The 27,802-nt window shown below is 56.4% G+C and overlaps 3 protein-coding genes across 7 annotated transcripts in view; 2 read left to right on the top strand and 1 right to left on the bottom strand.

The window, feature by feature from the left end:
- The first annotated feature begins 8,023 nt into the window (after nt 1–8,023).
- Nucleotides 8,024–12,070, top strand: Ogfod2 (2-oxoglutarate and iron dependent oxygenase domain containing 2). Of its 2 annotated transcripts, XM_026403005.2 has the most exons (7): nt 8,026–8,289; nt 8,734–8,790; nt 9,514–9,627; nt 9,729–9,828; nt 10,281–10,408; nt 10,639–10,896; nt 10,971–12,070. In XM_026403005.2, exons 1-7 carry the CDS (start codon nt 8,158–8,160, stop codon nt 11,232–11,234), a joined length of 1,053 nt encoding a protein of 350 aa, XP_026258790.2. In that variant the 5' UTR covers nt 8,026–8,157; the 3' UTR covers nt 11,235–12,070. The 2 variants fall into 2 exon arrangements, with proteins under 2 accessions (XP_026258793.1, XP_026258790.2); XM_026403008.2 differs by having other exon boundaries at nt 8,024–8,289; nt 10,730–10,971.
- Nucleotides 12,071–12,773: 703 nt separating this feature from the next.
- Nucleotides 12,774–15,155, top strand: Arl6ip4 (ARF like GTPase 6 interacting protein 4). The gene is made up of 6 exons (XM_026403009.2): nt 12,774–12,879; nt 13,263–13,433; nt 13,845–14,132; nt 14,213–14,330; nt 14,739–14,808; nt 14,886–15,155. The coding sequence occupies exons 2-6, from the start codon at nt 13,274–13,276 to the stop codon at nt 14,940–14,942; spliced, it is 693 nt and encodes a 230-aa protein (XP_026258794.2). The 5' UTR covers nt 12,774–12,879; nt 13,263–13,273; the 3' UTR covers nt 14,943–15,155.
- A 500-nt stretch (nt 15,156–15,655) lies between these two features.
- Nucleotides 15,656–27,802, bottom strand: part of Pitpnm2 (phosphatidylinositol transfer protein membrane associated 2) — a 127,156-nt gene continuing 115,009 nt past the window's right edge. For 3 of the 4 annotated variants that reach the window (XM_026402925.2, XM_077796089.1, XM_026402926.2), the window contains 17 exons: nt 27,481–27,728; nt 26,967–27,156; nt 26,736–26,855; nt 25,690–25,919; nt 25,064–25,242; nt 24,079–24,249; nt 23,471–23,620; nt 22,310–22,474; nt 21,708–21,860; nt 20,786–20,934; nt 20,382–20,498; nt 19,980–20,096; nt 19,723–19,871; nt 19,478–19,627; nt 18,854–19,037; nt 18,650–18,778; nt 15,656–18,572 (listed from right to left, as the gene is read on the bottom strand). In XM_026402925.2, the coding sequence (XP_026258710.1) occupies nt 18,252–18,572; nt 18,650–18,778; nt 18,854–19,037; nt 19,478–19,627; nt 19,723–19,871; nt 19,980–20,096; nt 20,382–20,498; nt 20,786–20,934; nt 21,708–21,860; nt 22,310–22,474; nt 23,471–23,620; nt 24,079–24,249; nt 25,064–25,242; nt 25,690–25,919; nt 26,736–26,855; nt 26,967–27,156; nt 27,481–27,728 (2,922 nt within the window). In that variant the 3' untranslated portion in view covers nt 15,656–18,251. The remainder of the gene's footprint in view (nt 18,573–18,649; nt 18,779–18,853; nt 19,038–19,477; nt 19,628–19,722; nt 19,872–19,979; nt 20,097–20,381; nt 20,499–20,785; nt 20,935–21,707; nt 21,861–22,309; nt 22,475–23,470; nt 23,621–24,078; nt 24,250–25,063; nt 25,243–25,689; nt 25,920–26,735; nt 26,856–26,966; nt 27,157–27,480; nt 27,729–27,802) is intronic. The other variant, XM_077796090.1, reaches the window with a different exon arrangement.

The following is a 27,802-nucleotide window of genomic DNA, read 5'->3' as shown; positions in this document are numbered from 1 at the left end:
TGCAAGGAAAAGTAAAAGACTTAGAATAGACAATATAATATGGAAGGAGTGTAAAGCAGGAGGACTATTTCCCAACTTCAAGGCTAATGATAAAGCCATAGTGATCCAGACAATGTGGTATTGGTGGAACAGTAGACAAATAAATCAATGGAACAGAACAGAGAGCACAGACCTAGACCCACATGAATACAGTTAACAGATCTTTGACAAAAGAACAAAGGCAACATAATGGAGAAAAGACAGTCTTTTCAATAAACGATGCTAAACTAACTATTGGATGTTTACCTGTAAAACAAGGATTCTAGACACAGACATCTAAATACCCTCAAAAAGTTAACTCAAAATACATCACAGTGCTGGGTGTGGTGGTGCATAGCTGCAATCCCAGTGACTGGGGAGGCTGAGGCAGGAGGACCTTGAGTTTAAGGCCAGCCTGGGCAACTTAGTGAGGTCCCAAACAACTTAGTGAGACGCTGTCCCAAAAATAAATGAAAAGGGCTGGGGATGTAGCTCAGTGGTCAAGCACTCTGCCATTGAGCTACATATCCCAGCTTTTATAAAATTTGAAACAGTCTCATTAAATTGCTAAGGCTGGCCTCCAACTTGTAATCCTCCTGCCTCAACCTCCCCAGTCACTGGGATAACAGGTATGTGCCATTATGGCTGGCTAGTGATACAACACCAAAAGCATAATCCATGAAAGATGTAATTAATAAACTGGTAAAAATTTCTTCTCTGGGAAGGACCCTATCAAGAGAGTGAAGAAAGACAGGACTGGGGTTGTGGCTCAGTGGCAGAGCATTTGCCTCGCACACGTGAGGCACTGGTTTTGATCCTCGGCACCACATTAAAAAAAAAAAAAAAAAAAGAAATGAAAATATTGTGTCCGTCTATAACTAAAATTTTTCTTAATATTAAAAAAAAAAAAGTGAAGATAAAGCCAGGCTTGGTGGCATATGTCTGTAGTCCCAGAAACTTGGGAGGCTGAGACAGGAAAATCACAAGTTTGAAGCCATCCTCAGCAACTAACAAAAGCCCTAGGAAACTTAACAAAACCCTGTCTCAAAAATAAAAAGTAAACGGGTGCAGTGATGCATGTCTATAATCCCAGCGATTCAGGAGGCTAAGGCAGGAGGATCACAGCCAGCCTCAGCAACTTAGCGAGGCCCTAAGCAACATATGGCTCAGTGTAAAGTACCTCTGGGTTAGATCCCCATTACTGAGAGAAAGGGAGAGGGAGAGGGAGGGAGAAAGAGACAGAGATGAGGGTGGGGAGGGAGAGACAAGCCCACAGACTGGAGTAAAATATTTGCAAAAGATAGATCTGATAAACGACTTATCCAAAACATACAAAGAAATCTCAAAATTCAAATAAAAGAAAACCACCCAATTAAAAAAAAAAATGAGTCAAAGATCTTAGGGACATCTCACCAAAGAAGACATGCCAAATAAGCATGTGAAAAGGTGCTCCACACATCCTGTGCCATCAAGGAAATGCAAATTAAAGCAACAGTGAGAGACCCCTGCATGCCTGTTAGAACAGGAACACTGACCCCCCAAAGGCTGGCACCAGGAACTCCTTCATCCCTGATGGGAATGCAAAACGGTACTTTGGAAGACAGCTTGACAGTTTCTTACACAACTAAACATATTCTTACCATACGATCCAGCAATTACACTCCTTGGTATTTAACCAGAGTGGTTAAAAACTTATGTCCACATAAAAATCTGCATATGGATATTTACAGAAGCTTTAGTGATAACTGCCTCAACTTGAAAGCAAGCAAGATCTCCTTCGGGAGGTGAAGGGTAAATAAACTCTAGGCAAATGACCTGAAGGCACCCAGGTGGTATATGGCAGAAAATGGAATTTTATTCAGAGCTAAAAATAAATAAGCCATCAAAGTAATGAATAGATGTGGAAGAACCTGAAATGCATATCAGTGAAAGAAGTCAATATGGAAATTATATAATAATTACTGTGAAATTCCAGAGCTGGGTGTAGTTCAATGGTAGAGTATGTGCTTAGCATGTGTGAGTCCTGGGTTCCATCCCCAGCACCTTAAAAAAAAGTTACTGTGTAATTCCAGCCATGTGACATTCTGATAAAAGACAGAACTATGACAATATCCAAAAGATTAGTGTTTATGCTTGCTTTGGCAGCAAATATACTTTACCAAATAAAATTGGAATGGTACAGAGATTAGTGTGGCCCCTAAACAAGAGTGACACACACATTCAGGAAGCATTCCATATTAAAAAAAAAAAAAATTAGTGTTGGCCAGGGGTTAAGAGAGAAGGGATGAACAGGTAGGGCACGGAGGATTTTTAGGACAGTAAAACTACTCTGTACAAGATTATAATGTTGGATACATGCCATATACATTTGTCAAAAACCATGGAATATACAACTCCAGCAGTGAACTCTAAAGGAAACCATGGGCTTTGGGTGACAATGACGTGTCAATGTGGCTTCACTGAGTAGCACATGCATGAATCTGGTGGGGGCATTGTTGGGGAAGGCTGTGCATATGGGGGGCAATTATGGGAATTCTCTGTACTTCACACTAGATTTTGCTGTGAACCTAAAATTTCTCTAAAAACAAACATCTAATAAAAGTGGTCAGAAGCCAGGGGTGGCAGCGCATGCCTGTAATCCCAGCGGCTCTGGAGGCTGAGGCAGGAGGATAGTGAGTTCCAAGCCAGTCTCAACAAAAGTGAGGCGCTAAGAAAGTCAGTGAGATCCTGTCTCTAAATAAAATACAAAAAAGGGCTGGGGATGTGGCTCAGTGGTTAAGTGCCCCTGGATTCACTTCCCAGTACCCCCCTCAAAAAAATTGGTCAAAATGTTAAATTTTTATGCATCTTTTATCACACATTTTAAAAACAATGTTTGTAGCAGTTTCCTTAACAACATCTCCAAAACAAAAGCAATGCAAATGCTGGCCAACTGCAGGAAGGGTCAGCAAACAGTTCAAAGTTCACTGAAACAGTCTAGAAAAACTGCTACACCAACTGCTACATTCAAGCTCATAGGCCAATCTCAAGGATGCGGTCTTGAGTGAAAGAAGCGGTGTGCAGGAAAGTGCCCAGCAGAGTGTGCACAAGAGAGCACCTGATACGGTTTTCTTTGTATCAAATGCAAGAACTGATGAGACTAACTTTTGCTATTAGGAGTGAGGGCGATGATCAGCCCTAGGAGGTGGGTAGTGACTAAGAGTGGGGCTGGGCGCTGTGTGGGTCTTGGTCTCATGGGTATGTCCAGTTTGAAAATTCACAGATTGTACATTTATGAGTTGTAACCCTCCTTTTCTTTTTTTTTTTTTTGTTGGGGGAGGGGCACCCTACCATGAGCTGCATCCCTAGCCCTTTCTATTTTAAAGTTTACTGTGAGACAGGGTCTCACAAAGTTGCCCAGGTTGGCCTCAGACTTGTGAACCTCCCACCTCAGATTGCCAAGTAGCTGGGATCACACACCAGGTTTATGTCCTCTTTTGTATATGGCTCTGTCAATTTATAAAGCTTGTGCACACACAGGCACACACACATCAACACACATATACATATCTACATGTATTTATACACACAAACATGACGCATGTGTAACACACACACCACTCTCCAGGCAGATAGAAGTGTGTTTTAATTCATGAGTGTTCTAATTCTGCCACTCACTAGGTTTATTTATTTATTTTGGTGCTGGGGATTGAACCCAAGGGCTCTACCACTAAGCTCCATCTGCAATCCTTTTTATTTTGAGACTGGGCCGCACTAAGTTGTTGGGGCCTTGCCAGGTCCCTGAGGCTGGCCTCCAACTTGCAGTCCTGCCTCAGCCTTCCAAGTTGCTGGGATTGCAGGAGTGTGCCATTGCACCTGGCTCACTTACTACCCTACATAGGCCCTTACACTCCACTGAGCCTCAGTTTCCTCATCTGCAAAATGAAATTAACAGGACCTGGAGCAGTGAACAAGGAAGCATGTCCGGATTCCATGCTTATTGACTCCTCTTGCTACAGTTCCCTTGGTGACTAAGCCCAGGCTGGAACAGGGTAGCAGTGAGGTCACTGTCCTCAAGGAGGACAGGCCCTTGAGGAGTGCCTATTTGAGCTGATAAACTTGCAAACTGCTGCAAAGAGAGATGTCCAATCAGGAGGAGCAGAGGAGGGGGTGGGGGTGGGGGCTGCCTGGGACCAGGCTGGGGGACTGACCACCCCAGGCAATTAGGGGGAATCATTGAGCTGGGGAAACAGATCCCTGTCTGGGTAGCAGGGCCGTTCACTATCACGGGGCAATCAAGACAATTGTACAACCTTCAGCACCTTCTTGGCTGAGCTTCTCTGGGCTGTGGAGTCAGGTTCTTTTCACGGTCACCTCCTCCATGGGGAAGCCCAGTAATTTCAGGAGGCCCAGGCTGGGCTCCAGGATCCCCATGGCCCAGTGATCTCACATATGAGGAGAGGGGACACTGAGGGAGACCCGACTGCCCCTTGGGAATAACTCAGAAGAATTCGACTTGGGTTGAATTCCATACTAGCTCACTTACGAGCCGTTTGTCCTCGGGTGGGCCAGGTGACCCTCTGGGCCTCATTTTTCTCATAGTGTTTGTAGTGAGGATCAAAAAGCTTCCCTCCTCACATAGAGTGAAACCTAAAGTGTCAGCATGGCCTCTGATGCACAATCATTTGGTCCCAGCAGAACCAGGGCTCATTCCCTGTCTCAGCTCCTGTACACTTTGCTATTCTTTAATGAAACCACGCTCCTTCTCACTGCAGGACAAAGGACTTTCATTTTCCCTGCCTAGAATCACGTCCTGCCACATCTTGCTGCAGTGGTCAGATCTCAGCTGAGCGTCACTCCTGAGGGGGCAGGTCCTGCCTGGCAGCCCTGTCTAGAGCAGCTGCTCTCAGGCCTCTCTCCCTCTCTTCTCCCAACCTGCCTTACCAGCATTTGCAACTGATTGGAAGAAAATGGCTTGTGAATTTGTTTTCTTGTTTACTCCTGTCTTCCACACCCGACTAGAGAGCTCTTGAGGGTGGAATGACGCCCCTCTCAAAAAAGACAGGTGTACATTCGAATCCCTGGAATCTGTGAATGTGACTGTATTTAGAAAAAAGGTCTTTGTAGATGTCATGAAGACCCCAGGATGAGGTTATCTGGATTGTGAGACCGGGCCCTAACTCTAATGCAAGTGTCTTAATAAGACACTCAGGGACGGATATACACAGAGGAGGAGGTCTCATACACAGAGGTAAAGACCAGGGTGTCGTGGCCACAAAGCCACTAGAGCTGGAAGACACAGAGAAGACTCTTCCTCTAGAGGCTCCTGCAGGAGCACGGCTCTCTCAACACCATGCTATCTAACTGGCCACCAGAGTTGTGAGAGCACACATTTTCATTGTTTTAAGCCACCCAGTTTCTGGCTATTTGTTATGGTGGCCTTAGAAAACTAATGTGGGCAGAGAGCTTGTATGCAGCTCCAAACACCCCTCCACACAGTCAGGTGCATTCCCACGTGCATACACGCTCCTGCACAGCCAGTGTGAAAACCTGTCGGGCTGTTGTAGCCTTGGCCCAGAAATGAGGGGCTCTTTTGGTCTCCTAGGATGCCGGGGGCAGGGAAGGCTTTGCTAGCTGGAGGCTTGGAACCCTAAATGTGTTGATGGAGACATCTGGAGAGTACAGCCAGTGACCCGAGTCACAGGATGTTAGGGTTTCCCAGGCTCTTTCTGTGGCAGCATCAGGTGTCAGGAGCCATCCATGGGATAACATGTGGGTCACTGTGCATGGGAGCTAGTGAAGAGAGACACCTGGTGTCTGGGAATGATTGTTGGGTTCCAATCCCATATTGTTTTTTATAGGCTGTGGACAATTTTTCTGGTCAATTGCCCAGGGACAATGTGAATATCTATCCCACTCTGCCGTGGCCCACACAGCACCTGAGATGGGTGTGGCCTGCTATCAATCAACCTGCTGATTGCAAGACATCCTCAAGCAAGACTCTGCCCTTGAAACCTTATCCCTGCCTTTGATATACCCCCTTAAATAAACCTCCAGAGCCATTTTTCCTTGTTTAGTTCCAGAGCCTATGTGGACTAGATCGATCAGGGGCTTCACCTTTTGTAAATATATTTCTGAATATTTGTGTTTTGTTATTCACTAATTAGTTTAGATTTTGCATTTGAGGGTGGCTTAGATTCTCCCGGGCAGGAAGAAGAACCCCTCAATGAGATGCTGGCCCCCAAAAGCAGGGGGGCTTGGAGCTCAGCTTTCTATGGAGAAGAAAGGAAGGAGGGCTGAGCTGCCCCCGTGTGCACGAGAGTGCCTGCCACTGTGTGGGGTGTGGGTGAGAGTGTGAGGGGGTGCATGCACGCGAACTCGTGACACTGTGTGAGAATGCTTCTGGATGTGGAATGTGTGTGAGGAGGTGCTGACCGTCAGGACAGGAGTGCATGTACGAGTGTGTGGGGGGATGTAAGGATGTACTGCAGTGTGTGTGCATGAAGATGAGTCAGTGCGCGTTGGTGTATGAATGACAACGTTTGTGAGTGCCCGTGAGGACACTTGGAGGAAAGGAGAAGGCAGCAGAGAGAAAAATCCAAAGTCCCACAGAATCCCCCAACTCAGAGATTCCCTGGGGTGGGGAAAGGGTGGGGCATGGTGAAGGGGAGGAGTCTCAGGGCAGACTGTTGGTTTCCAGCCCCATATTGTTTTTTACAGGCGGTGTGACCTGGGGTAGGTCAATGCACCTCTCAGAGCCTCAGTTTCCTCATCTTTAATGTAGTGATACGAGAATACCTAGTTCAGGTTTGCTGTGCGGATGGAAAGAGACAGGGTGGGTGGCCAATCCTTCAGCGTAGGTCTGGGTAGAAGGAAGGATAGGACAAGAGGAGCTGTCACTTGTAGTCACCTCTGGGGTAAAACCTTCCCCGCTCAACGCTACACCACGCTGAGTCATGGAGGAAACTTTACGGCAGGATGGGGCCAATTCTAAAGGACACTTCCTCCCTTTCTCGGCGCCTTAGTTCTCCCCTGAGCTATGCGGCTCTGCAGACCTGGGCCCGCGGGGTGCGCGGCGGGACGGTAAGACCGCGGCGGAGTGTGTGTGTGTGTGTGTGTGTGTGTGTGTGTGTGTGCGCGCGCGCGCGGCTCTGCAGACCTGGGCCCGCGGGGTGCGCGGCGGGACGGTAAGACCGCGGCGGAGTGTGTGTGTGTGTGTGTGTGTGTGTGTGTGTGTGTGTGCGCGCGCGCGCGGCTCTGCAGACCTGGGCCCGCGGGGTGCGCGGCGGGACGGTAAGACCGCGGCGGAGTGTGTGTGTGTGTGTGTGTGTGTGTGTGTGCGCGCGCGCGAGCGCGCGCGCGCGGTGGTGGGCCTCGCAGAGCTGGGGACGCTGCCCGGAGGACATTAACGTACTTATCTCCCTCTCTGCCGCTCTGCCGAACTCAAACGCAATCCAGACGTGAGGTGTGGCCTCCGGCAGACCGCGCCCAGTGCCCTGCCCACACACGGCTTAGCCCACCCGGCCCCCTTTGCGATCCCTGCCGGAAGTCGCGAGGGACGGAGCTTTTTCGTGGAGACACTCCGGAGAGCCGCGCTGCCAAGTTTTGAGAGTTCTCGGAGAAGCCCTGGGAGCGCCAGGCAAGGGTGCGGGGTAAATGCTAAACCGGAGCTCAGACGAATAGAATCGCTGGCTCCTTAGCTTCGGGCGGAAATGAGGCCGGACCTCACAATCCCTAACTGACCTGGCTGCCTCGCGGGGTGGGGTCAGCCGGTTCTCCAAAGGCGCCTAGAAGAGGGGGGCAGCGTTTAAATAAAAGGCTTTGTTGTTCTGAGTCCCTGCTTTTCCGCGTCCAGTGAGGCTGTGACAGTTCACCTATTTGTAAAGTGGGGTCATTAGTTCGTGCCTCGTAGTGTAGAAATTATGAGACGTAACGTGGAGGCCGCGTGCTCTCTGTCGAAGCCGTCGGCTCCACTTCGGCCCGCGAACGTTTTTCCCCCACTCCACCCTCTGACCGTTTTCTGGAGAGGATAGTCTTCGTTCTTTTCTGCTCTTGGGAATTAAGGACGGCCCCTTGGTCGCTGTAGCGTACCTTTCCCGGGTTGGGGGCGTACCCGGAAGTGCCCCGTTGGAATCCGGTTGAGCCGCGCGGCGTCTCACCATGGCGACGGCCGGGGCCCCGCGGCGATTCTGCCGCTGTGCCTGCTTCTGCTCGGAGAATTTGTACGTGGCGCGCTACGGGCTGCACCTACGCTTCCGTAGCGAGCAGCAGCTGCGCCAGGATTACGGTCCTGTGAGTGTCCTCTGCTGGCTTTCCTGGGAAGCGGGCGGAGGCTGGGGAGGAGCCTTTGGCCCTGAGATGGTTTGGTTTGCCCACGGCACACGGGGCCTCACTTAGGAGGAGAATGACTTTCCTCTCCATGCCTCCGTTTCCCTATCTTAAAGGCGGGGGGGGGGGTGATAGCATCTCCTGTTAGTGAGCCGCGTGTGGAGGGAATGAAGGAACATGCGGGTAGAGCGCGCAGGGCAGGCCCTGGCTCAGGATGCTCTCTCGGTGTTGGTGGGAGTAACTGGGAACCCAGCTCTGCTTAACGCGGTCATCGCAGTTCCTTCTCTGAAGGATCCCGTGACGTACGGGCTCTCATTTCCACTTTAAGGAGGGGAAACTGAGGCTCAGAGATGTTAAAGGATTTGCACAAAGTCACGCAATCATGTTCACTGGTCTTTCTGCTCCCAGATCCTGCGCAGCCGAGGCTGTGTCAGCACCAAGGACTTCCAACAGCTCTTGGCAGAGGTAACACTCCCCCACTCCCTGCACTGCAGCTTGGCCCTTCCTCTAGATTTGTGTCAGCAGTCTGAGGGGTTTCCCAGCCTCGGCCTGTCAGTCTCCCATCGCTGAAGGACTCCTCAGTCCTCTTTACCTGCCTCCTGCTCCCCTCACCCTTACTCCTGCGTTCTGGGACCAGAAGAATAGAAATGGAGAAGTGCCAAGTTGTCTATGTCATGCCCTTCTTAACAGCTTTGTGAGGTAGACACATTTTGGGATGAGAAACTGAGTCTCAAAGAGGGGGGTTGCTTTCCCAAAGTCTCACAGAGGATGGAGTTGAGATTACCAGGGCTACTACATCCCTGGCTCTTTTACCCCCCCCCCCCCCTGAGGTTGCTGCTCATCTCCCACCTCTTCCCTCACCTGGGGGTTAGAGTTGGTGGCTTTCTAAGAGAGTCTTTTGCAGCCTCTGTAACACAGGATTTGACTGTGACCATTCCCTCCCTATAGCGGGCCCAGTTGGTTGAGGTGCCTCCAGGGTCTCTCCTCCCATCCAGCCTAGCAGTCCCTCTTCTAGAAGTCCCTTTCAACTAGTAGTTAGGTATTTGCAATTGACTCAGGAGTATAGGGAGACTTGCCTTCCATCCTGGGCCCCACTCTGGCCTTCATGATCCTCAGTTTCTTCATCTGTACCATGGCTTCAGGGGAATGGGAGGCTCTGTATGATAATTTATCCCTGTGCTACCCCAGCTTCAGCAGGAGGTGGCACGGCGGCAGAGGCTGGGGCAGGAGTCAGCTGCCAGGAAAGCCCTCATCGCCAGTTCTTACCACCCAGCACGGCCAGAGGTTTACAATTCACTGCAGGTACTAGGCAGGGAAATTGGGAGCTGGTTACTGGAGGGAGGAAGCAGCCTTTTCAGGCCTGGGGTGCTGTCTTCCCCATAGCTGTTATGTTCTGCCCCCAGGATGCAGCTCTGGCTCCTGAGTTTCTGTCTGTTGCAGAGTACAGTGCATCCCCAGGTGCAGACCTCCAAAGCCTTCTCCAGCGGCTGCAGACAGTGTCAGGTGAGAGCATGGCGTGACTTGGGGGTGGCAACCTAAGATACCTGGGCAATAGAGACTGGGGTCCTCCCAAATATCATATTTGTTCTCAAAAACCAGACCAGCAGGAACAGGAAGGGCCTGCCAGGAGCAGGGCATCTGTATTCATTTGTTCATTCATTCATTGACCAGCCTTCCTTGCAAAGGTATAGTTTCAAATGACAGTCTAGCATCAGCTTGACCCCTGGGGAGCTCAGAAAGAGAACCCACAGTTGCTCACAGCACCAGTTAGTGACTTCAGAATGGGGCAAGGCAGTGGTCCTGAGAAGTAAGGGACCTCACTATCTCTACTGTACAGATGAGGAAACTGAGGCTGGGGACAGTGAAAAGCCGCGCCTGCTCATGAGAAGATTGAGACCCAAGCCTGTCTGACCTTGCCTCAGAGCTCTAACCTACTATCTTGTCTCCCTCCACAGAAGAGAAGCGCATCTACCGGGTGCCTGTATTTACTGCGTCTTTCTGCCAAGCCCTGCTGGAGGAGCTGGAGCATTTTGAGCAGTCAGACATGCCCAAGGGAAGGCCCAACACCATGAACCATTATGGGGTAGGTGAGGCCTGGCCCATGCACCCACCTGAGGAGTCCAGGCAGCTAGGATGGGAAACATATCTGAGGTGCTGCAGGCAAGCTGCCCATCCCTGCCTGCAGAGCAAGATCATGGTAGATAACTGTGTGATGGTATCAGTTTGCTTTGTCCTTAATAGCAAATCCCTCACCCAGGGAAGCAGGATAAGGCCCCAGCAGTCTTCCTGCTTACCACAGGCATCCTCTTCCAGGTGCTGCTGCATGAGTTGGGCTTGGACGAACCACTGGTGACACCACTGCGGGAACGATTCCTGCAGCCATTGATGGCCCTGCTGTACCCAGACTGTGGTGGGGGCCAGCTTGACAGTCACCGCGCCTTTGTGGTCAAATATGCACCAGGCCAGGACCGTGAGCTGGGCTGCCACTATGATAATGCTGAGCTCACTCTCAATGTGGCCCTGGGCAAGGCCTTCACAGGAGGTGCCCTATACTTTGGAGGCCTCTTCCAGGTGAGTATTTCAGACCCATGGGACAGGATCTGGGTCAGCCACGAGTGCCCAGGCCTGAGATCTGCCATCTGCAGGCACCAGCTGCCCTGACAGAGCCCCTGGAGGTGCAGCATGTGGTGGGCCAGGGTGTCTTGCACCGGGGCGGACAGCTGCATGGGGCCCGGCCACTAGGCACTGGTGAGCGCTGGAACCTCGTGGTGTGGCTCCGGGCCTCTGCTGTGCGCAACCGCCTCTGTCCTATGTGCTGCCGTGAGCCAGACCTGGTGGACGTCGAGGGATTTGGCGACGGCTTCACCCGGGAGGAGCCCACCACGGTGGATGTGTGTGCGCTAACTTGAGCCTGGTTTGGCCCAGTGGTGGTGGGGAGGTGGTGTGGCAAGTGAGGACCTGCCATCTCACGTTGGAAGGGGCAGAAATAAACTTGCAACCATGGAACTCCTTGGATCAAAAGGTTAGGCCAGCATCTGGGTCATTATTTCCAGAGGTAGGCTGGCTTAGTGCAGGTTTGCTTGAAGCAGAGCTTGATATGGGATTCATGGAGGGTGGATCCTCAGAGGGGAGTAGGGAAGCAGGAGAGGGTACTGAAAGTGGCTTCACAAAGATGTGGTTTCAGGTGACAGTCCAGCATCAGCCTGCTCCTGGGGAGCTCCAGAGCTAGAATTCCCACCAGTTGGTTCCTAGTAACAGTTAGTTGCTCCTGGATGGAGCTGCAGAGGCAGGAGTAACTTCCCAGAAATCTGCCTCCAGGGGAGGGTGGCTCCCAGTGACTGCAGGAGGCCTTCAATGAAGAGTATTAGTGGTGGACAGCACCAATTGCAACCTCTGAATGGGTGTAAAAGGCTTACTTGGAGAAATCAAGAACAGATTTCTGGAGCCAGACTACCTGGATTCAGATCCTGGCTCTGCCACTTTCCACTGTGTGGCCATGGGTGACCCACTGACCTCTATGCTCTAGGTGCTAATGTGAGAATCCAATGACCTAACACAGATAAAGTGATTTATATCAGCCCTCGGCTGTGTTTGTTATTTTTATTGAAGACCTTATAACTGGGTGGCCCTAAAATTGATGAGGTGTGTACACAGAACTGTGCTTTTTGGGGGCTACACATCTGATAACCAAGGTGTTTCCATATTGAAATCTTAATTTTTTTTAGTTGTTAATGGACCTTTTATTTTATTTATTTATATGCAGTGCTAGTAAATAAAGGTTTTTATTTTAAAATAAATAAATAAATAAATAATCATTGAACCCAGTGTCTCACACATGCTAGGCTAGTGCTCTACCTCTGAGCCACAACCCAGTACCTCCATGTTGAAATCTTGAATTTTAGCTTCCTCCGGAAGGAGGGAAGACGTGGACACACGCAGTCCCATACCCATACTGCAAAAGCCACCTGGAGCGGAGTCTCAGCTGCGTACTTTAGAAAGGCTTGTGGTCACTCTTTCATTAGGTGTCGTGAACTAACTCTCCGTCCCTTTATGGACACTTGAGTTTGCGACCTCTATATTACTGGGTATATATGTTAGAAAGACAGGGACGTCTCTGTTGGGATCTCACAGTCAGATGGGGTGGATAGGTTCGCAGACCAGCCAGGGAGGAAAGTGGCGCGCGGGAAGATGGGGCTTTAGGTAGGTGGGTGATGCGGGTACGGCACCCAAAGCGCAGTCTTGGAAGACGGTGCGGCTGTGGCATAAATGGACGAGAGGCGCCTGAGAGCCTGGGACTGGCGCCAGGCTGGAGACGTGTCCCAGGGCGGAGCGGCGGGAGTAGGCTCCCTCACCAGCGTGGTCTCTGCAAAGAGATGGGCGCTCCGAAGAGGGAACCCGCGGTTTCAGAACTAAAGGCAGCATCGCCTCGCTTCCCACCCGGACAGCCTCCCCGCGCACCGCTCCAGGCCGGAAGTGGTCTGGAAGCCACAGTGCTGCTGCTTCCTTGCGAAGTCGGGGTGTGGAGCTGGCGGTCCCATCCGATGGGCGGTTGAGGTAAGAAGAAGAGAGCCTCGAGGCCCTCTTTAAGGCGTCGAGGCCGCGAAGGGAGCAGGGTGGAGGATGGGAGCGCACGGGGAAGAACTCGGGACGCCCCTTGCGGTTGAGGAAAGCTGTCGGTTCCCAGGACGCCGCGCTTGGTGCGCAGGTGTGGAGCGTCCGAGCGGGGGCGGGACCTTAAAGGGGCCGACGCGCGGGGTCCCGGAGTCGGCGGAGAAGCCAGGGTCTCCAAAGGGGTGGAGGGGATAGCGCGGGTCCCCGCTGTGGTGCTGGGTATCGGGGGCCCTGAGAACCAGACCCCATTGGAGCCACCTTTGGAGCCCACACTGCGGTCCGGCTCCAGAGAGCCGCGGATTAAACGCGTCTCTTCCCATTGCCAGCCTGCGCCGCTATGGCTCACGTTGGCTCTCGCAAGCGTTCGAGAAGTCGCAGCCGCTCCCGGAGTCGAAGGTCGGAAAAGAGAAGGAAGAAGAGTAGTAGGGACTCCTCGAGGAGTTGCTCAGTTTCTGGATCCCAAGGTCGTAAGGCCAGCACCGCCTCAGGGACTGAGGGTGAGGAACCCAGGAACTGGGAAAGGGGGTGCAGCAACTTCTCCGCAGGCAGCTGCAGGCAGCTGGGACTGGCTGTGGAGAAATCGGAATGAGAGCATTCAGGGGTGCAGAGTGGAGAATTGGAGAACCCCCCAGACAGGGAGGAGACTGGGCCCTGCCCAGCTGGTGAGTGTGGATCTAAGGGTTCACTTAGTGTAGCTATGAGAAGTGGAGCCTGGCCTCCTGCCCATGAGACGGTGTCCTGTGGAGCCCGGAAGGTGCTTCTCCAGGAGAGCACTGATCTCTTCTGGAGAGCCTGGCAGGGAGCATCTCACTGGACAGACCTGGTCCTACCCAAGGCCAGAGCAAGGGGACCAAGGTTTACTCCTTGCCCTCCTGGCCTTCCAGCCTCACCTTCTCCCTGCATCACAGAGAGAAGCAAGCAAAAGGCCCGGAGGAGACCACGATCCAGCTCCTCCTCCTCTTCTTCCAGTTCTTCTAGCTCCTCTTCTTCCTCCTCGTCCTCCTCCTCTTCCTCCAGTGATGGTCGGAAGAAGCGGGGAAAGCACAAGGACAAGAAGAGGAAGAAGAAGAAGAAGAGGAAAAAGAAGCTGAAGAGGAGGCGCAAAGAGAAGGCCGAAGTGCCCCAGGCTGAAGCTCCGCCTGGCCCCTCGCTGGACCAGTGGCACAGATCCACGGGGGAGGAAGACGATGGCCCAGGTACTGTGCCACCCGTTGTGCAGGAGGGAGAGAACCCCTCCCCAGGTCTGCCCACAGTCTCCTCCCATCTTCCTTTCCAGTCCTGACGGACGAGCAGAAGTCTCGTATTCAGGCCATGAAGCCTATGACCAAGGAGGAGTGGGATGCTCGGCAGAGTGTCATCCGCAAAGTGGTGGACCCTGAGACGGGACGCACCAGGTGGGGGTGCCAGGCACAGGCAGGCCCCGAGTGGTGTACCAGGGAGTTGTGACCCAGAACATGGGCTTTCAGGAGGAGTGGGGTGTGGTTGCAGCTGCTCCAAAAAGGCCAGTATGGGAGAAAACTGTCACTGGTGACATATCAGCTGTTCTTCCCCTTTGCCTGGTGTAAGGGTCTCAATGAGAGACCTTTTTCAAGCAGCTACTGTTGCCCAGACTGGTAGTGCAGGCTGCAAGGCAGCCTACCTGGGCTCCCTCCATCCCAATCCCAAAGGTGGTGGCGGCCAAATTGGCACCCAGGCTCCCCCTGCTCGAGCTGGTGGGGCCTGAGCCCTGGGGACCCGTTGCTGGTTGCTCTGGCATTAGGGGCTCAGCCTGTTTCTTGCTGATGGACACCCTCCCACCCTAGGCTCATTAAGGGAGATGGTGAGGTCTTGGAGGAAATCGTAACCAAAGAGCGACACAGAGAAATCAATAAGGTTGGTGTTGCCCCTTTCCCTGTGGTCTGCCCCCCAGCTGTCTCTGATGTCCTACTTCTGTATGTTTTCTTCCCTAGCAAGCCACCCGAGGGGATGGCCTGGCTTTCCAGATGCGAGCTGGGCTGCTTCCCTGAGGGCCCCTGGCCGACTGAGGCCTGTGGACAGTGTCGTGCCATGGCCTGGAGGTTGGCCACAGGGCGGGCAGCAGCAACACTGACCGGTGCTGATGGCTTTTCACCTGTGGAGCCAGTCCAGCCTCCTCAGGAGCAAGGTTAGAGGTGAGGCTTATGGATGCCTCAGTAACCCCTCCTGAAAGAGCAAGGGCAGTGTACCTGATATTAAATGTTCTCTGGTCTTAGACTTTTTGCTCTGTTGCTTTTTGTGGTCAGGGTTGGAGAGGTTGGTGTGAACTTCCAGGGGGCATTGGGCTTTAGGAGCTTTGGGGAAAGCTGGGATGTTGGGCCCCAGCCCTCTCTGCCCTGCTGCTCATCTGTCAGCCGATTGCACTACATCTGACTCCATGGCTTAGTCCCAAATCAGTCTTAGCTCTTCAATGGGACCCACTTATGCTTGGGGAGAGGCAGCTTCGCTCAATTCATTTCACAGATCACAACAGGTAAGGGCTAGGTGGCTTACTGCTGTGTCCCCTGTAAAGCAGAGAGGCTCACAAACCTGCCTCACTGGGCTATGCCTTGGAAGGGACACAAGTCCTGCATGAGTGTACTGGTGACACTGCAAGCAGCAGGTGGCACTGACTGGGAGGGTTTATGCTTTTAGACAGGTCCTTTTCCAACCTGAACCCCGGGGTGCCGCCGCAGTAAAGAGATCACAAGGAAGCCTTCCTGCTTCTTTAATTGGTGTAACAGACAGTGACATATACAGAGCACACTCAGGCCCAATGATGCAGGGACAGCAGGGAGGGAGTCAGGACACTGTTCACACATGGCCCAGAGACAGACAGCACGAGGACAGACGGGAGGGGTCCAGATGTGAAGGCTGCAATGGGGTGGGGCAGGAGGCAGGCAGCTCATACTGAGCCAGGGAGGGATGGGTCTCTGCTGAATCCTTCTTTAGAAATCAAAGAGAAGGCAGGTGGTGGAGCTGGGTGGTGGTTGAGGCTCAGTCCTGGGGTTTGGGGTGGGTGGGGTGGACTAAGGCTTCTATTCTAACAGGCCTGGGGTGGGGGTGGCAGTCAGCAAGGCCTGCCTCACCCTTTGGTTACAACTGGTCAGGCCTGAGCCCTGCAGCTCAGCACCCAACACTGTAAACATTTTTGGTATTTAAAGGACTTTGCCCTTCCCTCTCTTGGTTTCTGAAAAACTGGTGCTTCCTCGGGAGAGTGTGGTGAAAGGAGTCTTAGGGAGGCAGAAAGCAGACCTGGATATAGAAGAGACTTGGGAGGGAGGCTGCCCGTCTCACCGTCTATGGCTGAGGGCCTGGGAGAGGCCCAGGGGACTATTGCTGTTGTCCTTGGCATGGCTGATGACTGGGCAGGCTGTGGGGGGGTGCGGAGCCATGGGGGCTTCCTTGGGAGAGGCTGAGTCTGCCCACAGGGCCTCCTGGCCTTTATTGCAGGCGGGCCCAGGACTTCCAGGTGCTTCTCTGGATGGCTAGTCACCGAAGTGTAGGTGAGGTGGGGCAAGGTGGGGCTGATAGAGGCGGTGGCACTGGCCACAGGGGCCCCTGGCCAGGGCTGTGATTGTCGGGCCAGGGACTCCTGCTGGGAGCAAGGGGTCAGCTATTGCACTTTCACTGCAACAGTTACGAGGATACTTGGTCCATAAAATAGTCGTTGCTTTATACAATATGCCTGAAACAACAAAAAGCTACATCTTAAATGTGAATAGCCCTGGAGGCTCCATCCCCCAGGTGTTTTCTCTGCACAAAATAAATAGCTCTTCCTCTGTATAGGCCCCCATTTGAGAACATTTACATGACCCTTTGGCTGTACATATCTACACACGGGAAAAGTTGCCCTCAGCCTGCACACCTCCCCAGCCCAGCCCGAAGGGCCCTGAGCTGTATCCAGGTTGGCACAGTCTCAGGAACAGAGTGCAGTGGCTGGAGGGCTGTCTGGGGCCTTGGGGATGGTGGAACCTGGGGCAGCAGCCGAGGTTGCCGGGTGCTGGGAAGGGGAGACAGGTGTCAGGCCCGGGCGCAACACTCCTGGTGTGGGTGAGAAGTGAAGTCCTGGCTGCCTGCCCTTAAGCTAGCAAGCGAGCTGTGGCTTAGATTCAGCATTGAAACGGAATTGGCATTAAAAAACCTAAGTGTGGCCCTGTCCCAACCCCCCTCCCCCATAGAAATTCAGTGGAATTAATGGGTCAGGTGAGGCAGGGAGCCCGCACCCGATGAGTGGGCTAGGGTGGGGCCCATGGGACCCAGAACCAGGCTGGACTCCGTCACAGTGCTGGGTGTTCTCAATGTGGAGGGGCTGCGCTTGGTACTGAAAGAGTTAAGAAAGGAAGCAGCCGAGGATTGCTCATTTAAAAAAACCTCGTAGAAATCAGGTTGAGAAGTAGTAGAAAGGCGTAGAAACGCGGAGGGCAGGCGGGTGGGTGGGCCACGGCCTGGGGCCCTACCGATGGCAGGCAAGGAGAAGAGGCCAGGCTTGTCCAGGCCCCATGGCCCAAGGTGGGACAATGAGGGAGCCGACCTTGTGTTTCGTTGGCCTCATGCCTGGGCTGTGCTCGGGGCTGGAAATAACACCAGCCCCGTGACGGCACTGGGCCCCAGCTGGGCAGGCAGACAGGCGGGCAGGGGTCCCAGGGCTGCCATGGCTCTGGCAGGCCAGGCAGGGCTGCAGGAATTAAGATATGGCCTTGCTCTCCTGCTTGCACACGGATTTGCCAAACTGGAACCTTCTGTGTGGTAACAGGTCCTGGATCAGCAGATATTGAGTTTTCATGCATGTCAGCGAGTCTGTAGCCATAGATGGTAAAGGGTCCCACACTCAAAAACCAGGGCAAAACCAGTGAGGTCAGACAGTTGAGAATCTGGAGTCAACGAGAAGCAGGCTGGACCCCTGTTGGAGCTGCTACCAAATGGAGGGGACCTTGGGGTGGAGGATAGTGGACAGGGAGGTGGCAGGATGGGCCCAGGCCCACCCCTGGCACCAGGAGGCTGGGAGATCAACACAGGGCACAATGTCCAGAAGTGCCTCCCCAGGCCAGGCTCAGTGGGATGTCTTGGTCCTTCTGTCATCCTGGCTGGTTGTCCTGCTGTCTTCCACGATATGCTGGACCCCACAGGCCCTATGACAGGAGGCAGGGCTGGGAGGACTGGGTGGCATGGCCTGTGTCCTCCAGTGGGCCGTGGGACAAGCTCTCAGGCGTGTCTGTTCCTCCCCAGCCACCTGCGTGTGCTTAGGCCAGACCTCCTGGTGGAGCTGGAACCCTGGCCTAGCACTGCCTAAGAGACCATGGTACCTCGCTGACGGTGCCCTACTTGGGGCCCGTGGCTGTCCCTGGATCAAGCCGGCCTGTCATGGTGCGGCCCCAGCAGCTGGCCGCCATGCTCATGCTGCGCTGGCCTCGCTGTTCACAGTCTACCTGGCCCTGCGTCCGCTCGAGTCGGCTGGGGCCACTGGGCTGAGCTGAGATGGTGCGGAGCAGGTGGTTCCGGGAACGCAGGAAGTCCCCCTGGCCAGGAAGGCCGAAGCTGCCCTTGCGTAGTGCCATGCGGGTGGCGGTGTTGCGGGCTGGCCGTGCCCGGTGGTTGTACTTGAGCTGGGCCAGGTGGGCTGCGTAGCCATCCGTGATGAACTGCAGGGGCAGTGAGGAGGACGGGCCGTCAGCGGAGGGACCCCAGCTGCTCCCTGGCCCCTGGTTCGCCTACTCACCTGGCACTGCTGCTGCAGCTTCTTGGTGGGCCGGCCCACAATGTAGATCTGCATGGGGGACAGGCTGATGGAGCTGTAGACCGCCACATCCTTCGTGGAGCCGTAGGCCGCATGCACACGCAGGTGCAGCTGTGGGCAAGACGGTGTGGGCGTGGGCACGGCCTCTGCTCCCATCTGTGCCCTGCCCCCTCTCCCTGGACCCACCTCAGAGATGAGCAGCTTCAAGAAGTTGGCCTTGTGCCGCAGTGGGTCGTGCACCAGGCCGTCACAGAAGGACACCACACCGTGGGGGAAGTTGTGCTGGGCCAGCCACGCCACCACCCGCTGCTTCTGCATATCCGGCCGACCCGTCACATAGATGATGAGGTAGCCCAGGTCCTGCCAGTGCCTGGGGCGAGGGGCAGGCCCGGGTGTCCCATGTTGCCTCTTCCTCCCTCTGGGCCTCCCTGTCTCCTGCCCAGCCCAAGTGCCCTGCTTGGGCCACTGAGAAAAGCATCTCTAACTGGGCTCAGACAACATGTCAATAGAAATGGCAGTGACGTGGCGACAGACCCCCCAGTGACCCAGTGAGCCCCACAGTTGCAGCCCTGCAGGAGAGCTGCCTGTTCTCTCCAGCCTTCCTCTCCAGGGAACTGGACACCAGGCCACCCACAGTCATGCAGCTAACCAGTGGTGGCCTAAGGCTCTAGGCCTGGACCCACAAGGTCCAGGGCCACGCAGGTCCTCATCCTGGTGCCACCAGGTCTCCCTTGCCTAACATGTAGGAGCCTCCTGCTGCTGAGCCCACCCACCTTGTGAAAGTCTCACTGTGCCCATGGGGCCACTCACCGCACCACATCCACGGCCCCGGCCCGCACCTTGGGGTCGCTGCCCATGATGGACACGCTGGCGGCAAAGGAGCCGTCGATGCTGAAGACCACAAACTCCGTGCCCTTGGGCAGCACAGTGATGTAGCTGTCAGCAAACGTGTGGTCTCCCCTGGCCAGTGGGGACAGCTTGTCAGAACCAACCAGAGCCCCTCATCTTGCCCCCCAGAAGCGGGCCCTGTCCTGCCACCCCTTGGAGGTGCATACCTGACCACCATCTTGATGGGGTAGACCCCCACTCCCAGCCGGTGTGTCTCGGGGATCGTGTAGGAGACACGCCCACTGCTGTTGGTCACCAGTGTGTCCAGGTGTAGCCACTCACCCGAGGGTGGCTGCATCATGATGTGCACGTCCACCTGTGAGCAGGGGCGAGTGGTCACAGCTGGTCATACCCTAGCCTCCTCACTCCAGGTGCCTCAGCCAAGGGGATGTGCAGGCACCCTAAGGTCCCCCTGTTTCCTCACCTTCTCCCCGGTTAGGGTGACCATGTCCAGGGGCCCATACATGAACCGGCCTGTCACAACTTGTGGGCCGTCCTCGTTGGCAACTGCGTCACTGATCCGGTGGTTGGCCGTCACGTTCTGGGGAGGGGAGAGCTAGCCTGGGTCAGGGTGGGGCATGGAGAGCAGCTGGGGTCTCCGAGGCTCAGTGCATGCTCCCTTGGGCCTGAGGAGTGAGGCCACCCGACTTCCTGGCCCTGGGCAAGTGACGTCCTTGCTGGGCTTCCTTCCTGCTGTGAAATGGGCTCGTGGCCCCAACTGCAGAGACCGAGGCTCAAACAGACCTGTGCTTCTCTGCAACTCAGTCTCCTCTGTAATAGGGGCCACCTGTGAGGGTCACATAGGACTACAGCCATGTCCCCTCACCCGCAGCTTCACATGTGTCCTCTTGCGCTGCCACTTCTCTCTGGGCTGTGAGGGGGTGAACACCGACACCTCCTTGCCATCCAGCTCCAAGATGCTGGAGCTGTCATGCCTCATGACCTGGGGACAGAGATGCCAGGGCAGGCTCAGGCCAGGGCTGCTGCTCCAGGAGTGAGAGGCCCAGCCACCCTGGAGGCCAGCCGAGTTCAGGTGATTGACATTTGATCCACTCCAGTCTGCCTCTAGCCCCCAGAGGCCCTCTGTCCTGTGTGTGCAAATGCGCTCCACCCACCCCCAACCCACCAACTCATCCTGCACAGAGCTTCCTCCCTCCTGCCTGGAGCCTGGTGTGTCAGAGGAAGGGACCCCAAGTGTCCAGCTCTCCTGCCTGGGCAACGGCCCGGTACCTGTCTGAGTAGGAAAGACACCACATCCGTTGACTCCCAGTAGCTAGCGTGGAAGAGGTGGGGCAGGGCCACCGTGGGGAAGGCCGTGAGGGCGTCGGGGCAATACAGGGCATAGTCGATCCGCTTCTGGCCCCACCACTTAGCAGCAACTGCAGGGAGGAGGGACCATGACTGGGTGGGGCCGAGACATGGGCAGGGACCCAGAGGGTCACCTGTCCCTTCAGGCCTATTCGGCCCAGACTCCTTGGGGTACAGGCAAAGCAGATCTCTTCCTAGGCTGGTGACAGGCAAGCAGCTGTGTGGGCAGAAGGCACCAGGCCCGCACCCAGGCAGCCAAGGGTCCAGCGGATGGCCCTGTGGCAGTGTCCCATGGAAGTACTGAAGGTCTCCGCAAGGGCCTGAGGAAGCAGCGGACAAGTCCAGGTCTGAAGGCAGTATCATTTGTCCCCAGGTGTCACAGATTCTGAGGAGTCCTTCCCTGAACCTTCAGGCAGGGGCTGCTGCCTTCCTCAGCCCCAGGGTAGTGGGGAGGCCTCAGGACTTCCAGAGGGACAGTGGCATGCACCTCTGCTCTGCCACTTCGGGTTGGGCCACTGCCCTCCCTGGAGATAAGGTTGCATACAGGAGGAGCCAGCAGACATGCCTATTTATGGGTCCTGGCTCCCCTGGGTTCTGCCCACAGCCTTGGTGACAGAGGACCCCAAGCAGCTCCCTTGGTCCTTACCTGGTCTCTTCCCAGCTCCTCAGGGTCCCCTGGGTCCCCAGCTGACCCTAACCACTGTCCCTCCTCCCTAGATGCTTGTGTCCTCCCAGCCCAAGCCTCCAGTCCCATTAGCCTCAGCGGGGGCACAGGTGGCAGGGCCTGGTGGTGAGGGGTGCGCATGCTTGGCAAGAGTGGCCCGGGTTAGTCTGTGGTGGGTACCTTCTCCGATGTCCATGCCAAGGAGGAAGGGGGCCCTGTCCAGGCTGGGGCTCGCCCGGGAATGGGGCCCTGGGGTGGCGGGGGGTGGGGAGGGCAGGGCAAGCAGGGACAGGCGCCTGACGCTGGGGGTGTGGCTGAGCGCTGAGGGGGCCTCTGAGAAGCAAGAACAGGGCAGCAACTCAGCCACACTGTCACGGCCAGCCCCAAGGATGCTGCGAGAACAGGGCCTGGGGCCAGGGGCACACCTCTCCCTGCAGACAGTCAGCACTGCCCAAAACACCCCCAGCCCCAGCCCAGAGAGCCCGTGCCCAGCTCGGGGTGTGCCACCTGCATCTGCTTCCAGTGTGGAGAGGCTTCTGGGAGGGGCCGGCTGTGGAGCTTCTCTCCAGGACCCTCCCAGGAGGGTCCACTGGCTGGCCCACTGTGGGGGCTTCCTGGGTCCTGTGGCTGTTCAGCAGCCCCCCTGCCCTCTGCCAGCCCTATGCCCCCAGCACACCCTCCCCAGTGTGGCACCTAAGGATGTCTCTGGACATGGCCAACTGTCCCCTGGAGCTTAGGCCCCTTGCTGTGATGGTGAGGAGGGCGCGGGTGGCTGCACTCACTCTGGGCGATGCTGGACGCCGTGTAGCTCTCGGCCAGGCCTGACACCTGGCTGGCGATGCTGATCTCGCTGGCTCTACGGTAGCCGCGGCTGGTGGGGGCCGTGCCGGGCGACGAGGGGGCTGCGTGCTCTTGGAAGACCACGTTGTGAGTCTGGAGTGCATCTGCTACAGGTGGATGGGGAGAGGGGCCCAGGTAAGCGAGGCCCAGCATGGCCCCTCGTCCCCCCAGCAGTGTTGGGGGCAGTGTGCTGGGTCCAGCGAGCTCCTAGGCTAGGGTGGGCTGGGATGTGGCTGTGCCAAGGGTGGCCAGCTCAGGGCCACTGCAGAGGACATGAGCTGGGGAAGGGGAGGAGGAAGGCTGGGGTAGGGAAGAATGGACAGATGGACACAGACACAGGGTGTGGAGGTGAGGTGAGGGGCTTTCCCCCTATGGCCACTCCCTGCCCTACACGTGGCTCCTCAGCTGGTCTCTGGCAGTCCAGCAGCACGGGGTCCTTCTGGGCCTCTGGGTTTGACCCAACCCACCTGACTCACACCCTGTGCTGGAGGGGTGCTGGCAACAGGGGCCCTAGATATGCTGGGGACAGAGAGGAGGCAGCCCCTGCCCCTGGCATCCCTCACGCATGGGCCATGATGAATGGGGACAAAGTCATGTGCTGAGGACTCCAGCCAGGCTCACCTAGGTTTGGGCTGAGGACAGGATAGGGCAGGGAGGACAGGGCTCAGCAGAGGAGCCAGGCTGCATGGGTTGTAGAGGGAGGCTGAGCATCTCCAGGGGGGAAGGAATGGGAACCAGAGACCGCAACTCCTTGCTAGAACCAAATTTTTCTAGGTGTTGAGGAAGGGAACAGCCTCACCCTACCTCTTATCTACTCCCAAAAGTCACAAAAAGGAGGGCCAGCACCCTTGGACTGTTATTGGCAAGCTATGTGACTCTGGGGCAGCCTCTGTCTGTCTCTGGGCTGCTACAACTATTTTTCCTTTGGGTCCTCTCAGCCCAGTGTGCAAAAAAAAGGCACCAAGATTAACTCCCCACTGCCTTCCTGCTTGCCTGCCATCAAGGTCCCCTGAACTCTGAGTAGCCAAAGGGGGCGTGAGGGGGTATGGGGGCAGGGGGCAGGGGCAGGAGCCAAGCAGGCGTCACCACAGTGGGGTACACACACTCGGCACAGCCCAGGCTCTGGCGGGGCCCATCTTGCCAGGTGAGCGCGGGAACGGGGATACTGGTTTCCAGGAAGCCGTCCCCATGGGGGAGAGGGGCCAGGGGGCCACCCTCCAGGACCAGCTCGGGGTTTCTCTGCACGGTCTCGACTGGAGGCAGATGGGAGAGAACAGAGGACAAGAACAGACACTTGCATGGGCTGTCCGTACACACACCAACGTAGACTCCGGCTCCTCGAGGACCAGACACCACAAGATGCTGGGACACACGCTGGGGCTGGGGGACAGGCCGGGGGCTCTGTGGGGGGCCCCACCCACCAAGCACCCCATCTCTGGGCTTACTGCCTGCCATGCGAGGGCCCAGCCTACCGGTCCCCCAACCCAGCAAGGGTCCTCCTCCTGCCTGCTCCCAAGGGGTGAAGCCCTGACCCACGCCCTCTGAAAGGTGGAAGTCACCGGAGTCTCCCAGGAACTCCCAGGAATAAGGAGCAGCTCTTGCACCAGGTGCCCTTCAGGAGGGGTGTCCTCCTGCTGGCCCTCTCGTACCTGGGCCGCCCCACCCTCCAGAACAGGGTGCTGACTGTCACCTTCCCGGGGGGACCTCTCACCCAGCAGCGTGGAGCAGCCGTCCCCCAGCGGGTAGCGCTGGTAGCGGGGGATGCTGCAGGGTGGCAGGGCATGGAAGCGGCGCTCCAGCAGGGGCTCCAGGCGGGAGGCAGAGGGGTCGGCGGGGTGGAAGAGGTTGTAGACTTGCTGGCAGGCTGGCCGCAGCTGGAAAACTGGGGCAGAGAAAGGAGACTGGGTGGCGGGTGGGGCCCGGGTCCCAGGTGGTCTCTGCCGCGTGCCTTTCAATTTGGGATCTGGCTGGGTCACTTTCCCTCTGTGGACCAGGAATGTCTTGTGTGGGTGCTGGGATGGCACCTGGGCATCACATGCATGCTGGGCCAGTGCTGGACACAAAGGGCCCTGTGGCTCTCAGAGTTTTTTTCTTTTTTTTTTTTGGATGGGGGTTGGGTTCCAGGGATTGAACTCTGGGGCACTCCACCACTGAGCCACGTCCCCAGCCCTATTTTGTATTTTATTTAGCGACAGGGTCTCACTGAGTGCTTAGTGCCTCACTGTTGTTGAGGCTGGCTTTGAACTCCCTATTCTCCTGCCTCGGCTTCCCAAGCTGCTGGGATTACAGGTGTGTGCCACCTCGCCAGCTCTCACAGTTTTTAATTGAAAAAGTTATAATGACCTACTAAGAACAAGTGTGCAAGTGTGAGAGGATGTACAGTGACGAACTTCCAAACTCTAAGGGAGACTAGACACCTGGAGGCTAGTCTGTCCCCATGTGACCCTGGGCTGTGCCTCCCTCTCCTGGACCTCCACTGTCCCATGTCCTCTGCTCTGGACACCTTGGAAAGGGAATGGACCAGCAGGTGTTGAGGACAGGGCCAGTGACTGGGTTGGTGGAGCAGAAATAAGAGGCCAAGGTCCTTTGTAGATGGGGACAGGAAAAGGCCCAGGCCATCACCATGGCCTGTGTCAGGGGACCACTGAGACCTCTGCCCAACTCGTGCCCCTTGTCCTGCCCCACAAGGCTCTCACCATCCAGGGCAGGGATGACGGTTTTCCGTAAAGCCAGGACCAGCCCCAGCGGGCACCCGAAGAGGAAGAGATCTGCGATTTCAAAGTCAAACTTGCCCAGGGCGCCGGCGCCATCCAGCATGGTGGAGCTGCTCGAGCGGCGGGAGCCGGGCTCGTTCCTTAGCACACTGGCATGCAGGCTGTGGTGGGATGTGCCAGGTCACACCCAGTCCTTCTCAGGGCCACCCTCCCTCAGTCTAGGAGGGACAGGCTGGGTCTGATGGCCCCTTCAGGGACTTGCCCTGTGCTGTCCTGAGGGTACAGCTGCCCAGCACCTGTGGGGACACTGTCAGTGGCCTCTCCAGGGAGCCTACCACCATTGGGATAGCCCTGACTGAGGCCACACTGCCCCTGGTTGGCTCTGCCCCTGCTCAGCTGTACCTCCCCAGGACAACCTGCTTCCCATGGCTCAAGGTGGCCTGGGGCGTACACAGACCATGTACCCAATAAGCCAGAGGAGCCCTAACAGGGCACCTGGCAGAGCCCCCAGGACCTCAGAGACCCCAGTCCCTGCTTCCAGAGGGACTCTGAGACGCCCCCTCCCTCTTGCAGCCTCCTTCCTCACCTGGCCTGTCCCCTGAGCCCACCTGGACAGGAAGGCCTGGTGCTGCTGGATGGTGTCCAGCTCGTAGGTGGACGAGTCGCTTCTCTTGCGAGGCAGCTGCCTTCTGGAGTCCTCGGCACCAGTGCTGCGGGGGATGTCGGTGCTGCTGCGGCTCAGGTGCCGGCTGCTCTCCAGGCTGGAGCCACCGCCGCCACTGCCACTGGAGCCGTGGGCTGCATTCCCCAGGGTGCCCGGGGACAGCAGCTCAGCATCCTGGAATGGCCCCACGGAGGCTCACTGCTGGGTGGCCGCCTCCTGGAGCTGCCCCTCCCTCCTGCTGGCCGATGCCCCGCTCAGGCTTCCCACTGAAGCCAGCGGGGAAGCAGAGGGGACACCCTGGTCTCCTCCTGCCCCTCAGCCTGCGGCTCAGGCCTAGCAACCTTCACTCCTGGCCTATCTGGCCACCCCAGACCTGGGGGACCTCCCCCAGGCTGCTGGCTACTCTACTGCAGGGGACCTTGTGTCTTCCCTTCCTGCTGGGAAATAGACAGGCTCCCCTATCACACTGCCCGGCCCAGAGCCCACTCCATCTGGGCAGACCTGGTTTGTGGCCTATGAAGCCACATGCTCTCTTAGACCGGCCATGCTACAATTCTCCAGCTGCCATGTGCCTGCTCTGCCACCTCGGGGTACCAGGGCTGGCAGCTCTATGGATTCTGAGAAGTACTCCCCTGGCTTCTTTGGGGCCCAGGGTGAACCTGCAATTTGGGCACCTTCCCTGAGTTCTCAGCAAGAGACACTGGCTTCCTCCACTCCCCAGGCCTCTCTGTGCACTCGGGTCCTGCCTGTAGGCTCAGGGCCTTGGGTGATGCTTGTTGATGGACAGAAGAGACGCAGCTTGGCTGGGGGTCTGAGTGAGCTCACCTCAGAGTCTCTGCCGGGTGCTCTGCTTGTGGGCCACCACATGGGGCCAGGTAGTGGCCAGGTGCCCTGAAGCAGGTAAGGGCACCTGCTCTACATGACACACGTTTCTGTGGAGGTCTGGGGCCAAGGGAGGGGCATCCCACCACCATGGCCCTGCTCTGGTACCTGCACGCTGACCACGCTGCCACGGCGGCTGCTGCTCTGACTCTCAGACACTGGCTGGTTGCTGTGGCACAAGGCATCAAATGCCAGGATGCCCCCAACGCAGTCCCCAATCAGGCAGACCTGCAGGCAGGAGAGGCCCGGGCCCACATTTCCACCCTGCTGGCTGGGAAAGAAGACCCCTTCTTCCAGCCGCCCTGCAGGGTCCTCCTTCTCCACCCTCCCACCACTTACCTGCCCACTGAAGGTCACGCCCTCTTGGGACTTGATGAAGTCCCCGTAGGCCAGGTTGGCCCTCTGAATCACTGTGGCAACTGCCTCCTGGTACTGAGGTGAGGAAGTGGCCAGCAGAGGCAGGGCGGCCAGGGGGATGTGGTCCTGACTGCTGGACAGGTAGCCCTCATCGTGGCTGTAGGGACTGAGGCTGAGGGAGGGGGGCTGGGTCAGGAGGGGCAGCAGGGTAGACAGAGCTATCTGGCCCCAAGTGCTCATGGACAGTCCTAGGGCTGCCAACTGGATCTGCATCCAACATTACAGAATTGGAAACTGAGTCAGCCCTGGACCCAGCTCCTGGACTCCAAGCTGAGGCTGCGTACACAGGCTCTCCCCCTCCGGGCAGAGAAGGCTCAACGCAGTTCAGGCCATCTGGACTGGGGGGCCACTGATGCTCAGGGCAGGTGGGAGACAGCATTCTTCTGTGATGCCCTCCCTGTGGGCAGAGGGGGTACAGCGGGCAGATGGCACTCACTTGGAGACGAGGGCAAAGGCGTCGGCGCAGACAGGGGGGCAGGGCACCAGGCGGATGGCGAGGTGGCCCAGGGCGCTGGGGTAGTGCACACGCATGACGGTGTCAAACACGTTGGCGATGGTGTTGGCGTCTCCCTGCTTGGAGCTGGGGTCCCCAGTGCCCGTGTCCAGGATGGTGCCTCCGTGCAGCACCAGCAGCAGCACGTGGATCTTGGAGGGCGGTGCAGCCAGTGGCTGGCTGACTTCGTCCTGCACAGGCGAGGAAGGGGGTCAACTCCTTGCCAGGCCCCTGTCACACTGTAGGGAGGCCTAAATGCTCCTTC

The sequence above is a fragment of the Urocitellus parryii genome, chromosome 3 (genome assembly GCF_045843805.1).
Source record: "Urocitellus parryii isolate mUroPar1 chromosome 3, mUroPar1.hap1, whole genome shotgun sequence".
Taxonomy (NCBI): domain Eukaryota; kingdom Metazoa; phylum Chordata; class Mammalia; order Rodentia; family Sciuridae; genus Urocitellus; species Urocitellus parryii.
Note: the sequence above shows the minus strand (reverse complement) of the source record. Positions and strands in the feature narration are given on the sequence as shown.

What these genes read in the sequence shown, in the direction of transcription:
- Arl6ip4 (XM_026403009.2), top strand. Translation starts at nt 13,274, where the DNA reads ATGGCTCACGTTGGCTCTCGCAAGCGTTCGAGAAGTCGCAGCCGCTCC. An exon ending in CCTGAGACGGGACGCACCAG is followed by an intron (nt 14,331 to 14,738) that starts GTGGGGGTGCCA and finishes CTCCCACCCTAG; the next exon opens with GCTCATTAAGGGAGATGGTG. An exon ending in GACACAGAGAAATCAATAAG is followed by an intron (nt 14,809 to 14,885) that starts GTTGGTGTTGCC and finishes TTTCTTCCCTAG; the next exon opens with CAAGCCACCCGAGGGGATGG.
- Ogfod2 (XM_026403005.2), top strand. Translation starts at nt 8,158, where the DNA reads ATGGCGACGGCCGGGGCCCCGCGGCGATTCTGCCGCTGTGCCTGCTTC. An exon ending in TCCAACAGCTCTTGGCAGAG is followed by an intron (nt 8,791 to 9,513) that starts GTAACACTCCCC and finishes GTGCTACCCCAG; the next exon opens with CTTCAGCAGGAGGTGGCACG. An exon ending in ACACCATGAACCATTATGGG is followed by an intron (nt 10,409 to 10,638) that starts GTAGGTGAGGCC and finishes ATCCTCTTCCAG; the next exon opens with GTGCTGCTGCATGAGTTGGG.